General features: G+C 63.3%; 1 protein-coding gene across 1 annotated transcript; it reads left to right on the forward strand.

The window, feature by feature from the left end:
* The first annotated feature begins 1186 nt into the window (after positions 1-1186).
* On the forward strand, positions 1187-2248 carry LOC109777280 (uncharacterized). Its single transcript, XM_020335928.1, has 3 exons — positions 1187-1829; positions 1920-2038; positions 2099-2248. Exons 1-3 carry the CDS (start codon positions 1187-1189, stop codon positions 2246-2248), a joined length of 912 nt encoding a protein of 303 aa, XP_020191517.1.
* Positions 2249-7897: the final 5649 nt, after the last annotated feature.

Raw genomic sequence — 7897 nt, forward strand, 5'->3', positions numbered from 1 at the left:
GAAAAACGCCGGCGCCACTTTCTAGCGCTGCATGCAGAAATGCTTGCTGCCACAACTCGGCCGCAACATCCAAGTCTACGTGGACGACATCGTGGTGAAGACCAAGCAGCACCTCACGCTCCTCGATGATTTGAAGGAAACCTTCGCCAACCTGCGCGAATACAAGGTCAAGCTCAACCCGGAGAAATGCGTTTTCGGCGTCCCGGCCGAAAAGCTACTCGGCTTCCTCATCTCGGAGCACGGCATTGAGGCAAACCCAGAGAAGATCAAGGCCATCGAGCGCATGCGCAAGCCGGCTTGGCTGCGCGATGTCCAAAAGTTCACCAGCTGCTTGGCCTCGGTCAGCCAGTTTCTCAGCCGGCTGGGTGAGAGGGCCTTGCCCCTATATCAGCTGATGAAGAAGACGACGCCGTTCGAGTGGAACGACCAGGCGGACGAAGCTTTCCGGGATCTCAAGTGCATGCTCTCCACTGCACCAGTCCTGGCCGCACCGGCCGAGAAGGACCCGTTGTTGCTCTATATCGCCGCAACCTCGCGGCCGGTCAGCATGGTGATGGTGGTCGAGTGACCAGAGAAGGACAAGGTCCAAGCCGTTCAACGTCCAATCTACTACCTGAGCGAGGTGCTTTCCACCTCGAAGCAAAACTACCCGCATTACCAGAAGATGTGTTACGGCGTGTACTTCACCGCCAAGAAGCAGAAGCAGCACTTCCAAGAGCATGTCGTCACCGTGGTCAGCACGGCCCCTCTCGGCGAAATCATCGGGTGTCGGGATGCCTCTGGCCGGGTCGCCAAGTGGGTGCTCGAGCTAGCCGGCCAAACCATCCTCTTCGAGCCCCGCACCACGATCAAGTCCCAGGCTTTGGCCGACTTCCTCGTCGACTGGACCGAGACCCAGTACCTCCCGCCGCCACCCGACTCGATGCACTGGCGCATGCACTTCGACGGCTTGAAGATGCGACTCGACCTAGGGGCCGGCATCATGCTGTTCTCCCCCAAGGGCGACCGGCTCAAGTACGCGCTGCAGATCCACTTCGCCGCCTCCAACAACATTGCCGAGTATGAAGACCTTGTGCACGGCCTCCGGCTTGCCAAGGAACTCGGCATCCGGCGCATCCTATGCTACGGCGACTCGGACCTGGTGGTGCAGCAGAGCTCCGGTGAGTGGGACGCCCACGACTTCAACATGGCGAGCTACCGCTTCCTTGTCCAGAAGCTATCCAGATTCTTCGTGGGCTGTGAGTTCCTCCACGTCCCACGCGGAGAGAATGAAACGGCCGACACACTCGCAAAGATCGCCTCGTCCCGGCAGTCCATTCCGTCCGCCGTCTCCCTCGAGCATCTGCACAAGCTGTCCATCAAGCTGTTTTCGGACTCCGAGTCCATCCATGTCCCAGACGACCCGGCCGTGCCTCAACCCGGCCCGGGGACTGCTCCACCCGACCCGGCCGCGCCACAACCCGGCCCGGGGACTGCTCCAATCGACCCGGCCGCGCTTCGACTCGGTCCGGGGACTGCTCCAGCCAGCCCGGCCACACACCAACCCGGCCCAAGGGCCACTGAACCCGGCTCGGGGGCTGCCACCCCGGAACCCATCGTGATGGCTGTCCTCGCCGGGGTCACGGCACCATCCTGGGTCCTGCCCATCTCGGAGTTCCTGGAAAACGAGGTCCTTCCCATGGACGAGACCGAAGCCCGACAAGTGCAGCGCCGAGCGTCCGCCTACATCATCGTCAACAACGAGCTCGTCAAGCGCACCTACACCGGCGTGTTCCAACATTGCGTCGAGCAGGACAAGGGCATTGAGATCCTCCTCGACATACACCAGGGCGAGTGCGGGCACCACGCCGCCTCGCGGTCCCTGGTGGCCAAGGCTTTCCGCCATGGTTTCTACTGGCCCATGACCCTGAAAGACGCAGAGTCGCGTTTCCTCAAGTGTGAGGGGTGCCAACGCTTCAGGAAGCGCATCCACCAGCCGGCGTCCGCACTCCGGACCATCCCGATCGCCTGGCCCTTCGTGGTCTGGGGACTCGACATGGTGGGACCCTTCAAGACCGCTCGAGGCGGCATGACGCATTTGCTGGTGGCGGTGGACAAGTTCACCAAGTGGATCGAAGCAAGGCCAATCAAGGAGCTGGACAGTCCAACGGCCGTTCGATTTATCAAGGACATCGCGGTGTGCTACGGCATGCCGAACAACATCATCACGGGCAACGGCACCAACTACGCCAAGGGCGCGCTCGCGTAGTACTGCTCCGTCTCCGGCATCTTCCTCGACCTGGCTTCCGTTGCACATCCATAGTCCAATGGCCAGGTCGAGCGGGCTAACGGCCTCATCCTATCCGGCATCAAACCGCGCCTCGTCGAGCCGCTCGTCCGTTCACCCGGCAGTTGGCTTGACAAGATGCCGGCCGTCCTCTGGAGTCTCCGCACCATGCCAAACGGGTCAACCGGGTTCACCCCGTTCTTCCTCGTCTACAGAGCAGAAGCCGTCATCCCGACCGATATCGAGTTCGACTCATCACGCGTCATGATGCACACGGAAGCCGAAGCGAAGGAAGCCCGCGAAGACAGCGTCGACCTGCTCGAAGAAGCACGTCTCCTAGCGCTCAGTCGCTCAGCCATCTACCAGCAAGGTCTGAGGCATTACCACAGCAAGAAGATCAAGCCCGTCGCTTTCCGAGAGGGAGACCTCATCCTCCGACTCGTCGAAGAGCAGGCTGGCCAACACAAGCTATCCGCCCCATGGGACGGCCCCTTCATCGTCAGCAAGGCCTTGTGCAATCGCAACGCGTACTACCTCATCGACGCCCGCAAGACAAACAAGCGCAAGAGGGACACCGCCGGCAAAGAAACACCCCAGCCATGGAATGCAGAGCTCCTCCACCCGTTTTACAGTTAGCTGGGTGCACGTATGTGTCGCTGCCTTTTGTAACCGTCTGAAACTATGGGGTCCCCGAACGACGCTCGGGGGCTGCCCCCTTTGCGACCAAGTTATTGTGTCTCCTACATTTGTGCACTACTTTACTCTTAAGCCAAACTCGGCCACCGGGTCGACTCGCTCGACCCGGGGGCTCGGGGGCTGGCCGGCTTGGCCACCCGTCGTTTTTCTTAGCGGTCCTCAAACGCGTTGGATCGCCATAGCCTCTCGCTTCGCCGTAAGCCGCAGATCCGGCTTCGGCTATCGGCTGGCAAGCACATGAGACCAAAAGCACCAGCGCGCCACAAAAACTAAGTCAAGAACCGCCGGGTAGCCCAACCCGGCCTCACCACTTTAAGTTGCCGCACGACCGGCTGCCCGCCAACCCGGCCCCGCCGGATTGCCGCCAGCCGGCCCTGTGGGTGTTTCGCTCACGCTCAATGTTTCAAAAGCCCAAGTACTGTACGCTCCTCTCAAAAGTCGAACCCCTTGTCACGGACCGGAGCCTCGGCCGTCAGACTCGCGGGGGGGGGGGGGCAAAGGGGGAAGGTTCCAAGAAAACGGCTCCAAAAACGAGAAGCAAACACGCAAACATTCACACAGCTCATACATCATAAATTCCAACAGGCCCAAGGCCAGTGTTCATTACACCCAATCAACCCCAAGTGCGTGGGTGAACCTGCTACCTAAGAGAAATTTTTGCTAAGTTAAAAGTCAGGCATCGCCTCCGCCAGAGCGCCCAACCCCCGGATCCGCCGAGGTGCCAGTGTCGTCCTCCTCGGCGTCCGCGTCGCGGTAGATGTCCGTCTCCTCAGAGCTGCCCTCCGGGTCGTCCAGAAGCAGGCCGTAGTCGTCGGCGGGCACGACTCCGCCATCCTCCGCCCGCTCCGGCTGGAACTCGTCATGGAAGGCGAACCCGACAATGTAGCTGGCCCGGGCGGCGATCCGTCCGGCTTGCACCTGCAGCTGGCTCTCCGAGCTGGCTCGCTGGCTATCAATGCATCCAGCACCAAGTCCGGATGCCATGACACCGCGAATCGGAGCACTATCTCAGCGCCGGCGCAAGCGGCGGAAACCCGCCACTCGTGAAGGAGGTCCGGGCCCGCCTCCAACCAATGCGCCAGCCGCGTGAAGCTGGTCGGCGCGACGGCACCCGGCCAGAGGGCCGCCGTCATCGCCGCGCCGGCCTTAGAAAGCCGCCCCAACTGCTCGCTCAAGACTCGAAGACGGGCCTCGGCAGCGACGACGATCTCCGGGAAGGTCCAGGACACCCGTGCGTCAGTCCCGGAGCCGACGATCCCTTGCAGGTCGCGCTGGAAGTGGACCGCCTCCTCCGCCAGCTGGCGCGTCTCCCGAAAGGCCCCTGCCGAGAAGAAAGCAAGTCAGAAAAAATTACTAAGGAAGAGAAGCCGGAGTCCCAACCCAGCAACAATGAAACCAAAGGAAAGCACTTACTGGAGAAGGACTCTTCCAGGTACTGCGCTTCGAGCAACGTACCGTGCCACTTTCGGGCAATAGTGCGGTCATGCTACTCCAGCGCCTTCTCCAGGTCGGCGACCTTGGCAAGGGCCGCCTTCAGCTCAACGTCCTTGTCCTCGGCCGCCTTCATGGCCTCCTCACGGATCCGGGTCTCCCCCTGCCGGGTCTCCTAGGCCGTGGCCACCAGCGCCTTCAGGTGCTCCACCTCGGCCTGGAGCTGCCCCTTGTCGTCGGCCAGCTTGCCGCATTGCTGGTCCGCCTCGGCAAGGGCCTGCTGCGCCTCCACGACCTTGGCGGCCTCCGCCTTGAGGCGCTCCACCTCGGCCTCGAGGCGGCACTTGTCACCCGCCGGCTGCTCCCGCAGCCGCCTGGCCTCGTCAAGCGCCTGGCGGGCTCCCGTCGCCTCCGCCTTTGCCTTCTCCACCTCGGCCCCGAGCCGGCCGACGTCTGCGACAAGCCGGTCATAGTGAAAACCAGCCCGAATCAGCCGGGTCTTCCAAGACAGCACCTCGGCCGCAGATGAAGAACTCGGCAACCAAGTAGTATTTTAAGATTCGACCCAGCTGCTACGCAGTAGGCCCGAATCTCGGGGGCTACACCCAGTGGGTGCGCTAGCGCGCCCCCACTAGAAAAAAGCATGAAAGAGAAATACCTGCCGCAACGCGGAGCTCCTCCTCCTTGGCGGCGAGTCTCTCCTTGAGATGCCGATGCGTCTCAAGGAGCCGGTTGAAGACGTTGACTCGGTAGGAGTCAAGTTGCTATAGAAGGAAACGATCAGCGCAAGACAGCAAGATAAGATTCGACCCAACTGCTACGCAGTTGGCCCGAATCTCGGGGGCTACACCCAGTGGGTGCACTGGCGCGCCCCCACAAAGGAGAAAACGATGAAAAGAGAAAAGCAGAACGCAAATGAAAACATATGAAGACGGCGTGCTCCAGCTCCTGCGTCGCCTCAACCTCGGCCTGGGCGAAGGCCTGGATCCGGTCCGTCTGCCCCTGCAGACGGTGGGTCACGGCGGCCATCGCCGCCTCCTCCGGGGTCAGAGGTCCGAAGGGGACCTCGCTGGTCCCGCTCCGCGACGGCCGCGGCTCGGCGACCTGGCGTCCTCCGGACCTGAGCACCAGGGCGTGCTCTCCATCGGCCGCCTCCCCTGAAGCCGCGCTTTCTCCAGCGCCCTCTCCGGCATCAACGCCGGCTCGATGGGCGGAGTGGCTTGAGGCTCCATCACTGGCGGCGCCTCGCTCGCCGGCGTCCGGGACGCCCCCTCTGGCGCCGTCCGCGCCGCCTCCTCTAAGACGGCGTCGCCGCCGCCTGCACCAGCCCCCGCCCGCTCGACCGCGTCGGTCCGCGGCGGGATGCCGTCCTCGACAACTACGACCTCCCGGTCGAGGTCCGTCACGTCCGCACGGCTGCCTTGGCCGTGCTCCCCCTCCGACGACGGTACGAAAACCGTCGCCGCCACCATCGTCCCCGCCGGCATCTCCGGCCATGCCGGATCTTCGTCGACTCGCGCCCACACCGCCGCAGCGCTAACCCAGTCCTGGGGCGACGCCGCCTCCAGCCCTGCCTTGACCCGGTTCCGGTCCCGCCAAGCCAGGCCTTCGGCGTCGGCCGGGTCCAGACCAAGGTCCGGGTCCGCCCGCTCCTCCTCCTCGTCCCGGTCAATGGTGCCGGATCAGCTCCTCCGGAACACGGCGCCCTCAGCGGACGCAGCGTCCGCCACCACCAGCGCCAGCGAGATTGGCGACCTGAAGCACAAGACAAAAATGGTTACGCCGAGTCGAGCGGAGCCGCTCAGCAACTCGGCTCAAACAAAAAGGGTCACTTACCCCGGCACCACTAGAATGGCGGGCCTTCCCGCCCTCTCCTGCGGAGTGCCGCGCCTCCTCTTGGCGGGCGGCTTCGCACGTCTGGCCGGGTCTGCCACGCGCTTCACGGATGGGGACCACAGCGGGATGCTATCCTTCCCATGTGGGCGCCTCGCCTTCACCGCCCCCTGAGACGACCCGGCTCCGGCCGCGCCGCCACCTCCTCCACCCGGCGCCTCTACAACAGCCGCTCGCGTCAGCATCCCCAAAGCTGTCCCACAACCAGTGACTCAAGAAATGTAAACAAGACTCACCTGCTCGGCGCCCTGCGCCTGTATCGGCGGCCGCCGCCTCCCCTCTGCCATGGGCCTCGGGCTCCTCCGAGGCAACCCGCACCACCTGTGCCCGCGCCCGGTCGTAAGGATGCCGGATGGCGTTCAGAAGCACCTCTCGCGTCGCGTCGGGGCGAACAAGAAGATAAGCGGCAGCGAAGTACGGAGACCAGGGACTCACCAACGGTGCGGGGTTCGCATGGCTGTACGGGGCCTTCCCGAACTCCCAGTCAACCCCCAAGTTGGCCTTGGAGATGTCGTTGACCCGGCGGCGCGACCTGGTCCGCCGCCAGCCGCGTGTTCGCTATGCGGTTGGGGTCCTGGAGGCCGGTCATCTAACCGATAAGGTGACTGTGCTGCTGCAGCGGCAGCACCCGCCGGACAATGAAGGCGGTGATGAGGTCGGTGCCGGTGAGCTTCTCCCGCTCCTTCATCACCGACACCCACTCGCACAGGTTGAGCACCTCTTGCGATGGGTGCTTCGGGTAGTACCCCCAGTTCTGCTTCCCCCACGGCGGCGAGTTGATGAACGGCGGAAGGTTGATGTGGTCGTCGCCGAGGTTGCGGACGTAGAAGAAGGAGTTCTCCCATTTCTTGGCAGAATCCTCCAGCGGCATCCTCGAGCAGTCGGCGCCCGACCGCTTGGTGATGACGGTAGCCCCGCACTCGGACATCTCCCCGGCCTTCGGCCCCTGCTGCTTCAGGGAGAAGAAGCGCACCCAGCGGTCGATCGAAGGCTCGACCCCCAGGTACCCCTCGCAGAGGATGACGAAGCCGGACAGCTGCACAATCATGCCGGCGCCAAGATGGTGGGGCTGGAGCCCGAAGAACTCCAGATAATTGCAGAAGAAGCCACTCGCGGGCAGCCCAAACCCGCGCTTGAAGTGTGGCAGGAAGACCACCCGCTCCGAGCCCTCGGGCCGCGGCTCCTGCTCGCCCTGCGGGAGGCGCGCCTCGACCTCCTCCGCCCTCGGCAGGCGCCTGGTGTCGCGGAGGTAGGCGATGTCGTCAAGAGTGACGGTTGAACCCATCCACGATCCTGACAGCAGCGCCATCGACCCGAGCGCGGAACAAAGAAGGAAGAAGATGGCAAGAGAGCTCTGCTCAAGACAGCGGTCGTCGCAGCTAGCGGCGGTCGTCATAAGCAGAGGGAGGATGAAGAGGCAGGGGGCACGAGCGTGAATGATCTCCACCGCTCCCTTCGCCCCCAATTTATAGGCCACGATTTGTAACGTGGGGAAGTGGGATCGTTTGCGCTTGCCCCTCCCACTTCCCCGCAATAAGTGCACACGTACGCACGCAGTAACTGCCTAGAGAATGGCAACCGACCCGCGGATGCTACAGTAAATCCGCGCGC

Source organism: Aegilops tauschii, chromosome 3, assembly GCF_002575655.3.
Source record: "Aegilops tauschii subsp. strangulata cultivar AL8/78 chromosome 3, Aet v6.0, whole genome shotgun sequence".
Taxonomy (NCBI): Eukaryota; Viridiplantae; Streptophyta; class Magnoliopsida; order Poales; family Poaceae; genus Aegilops; species Aegilops tauschii.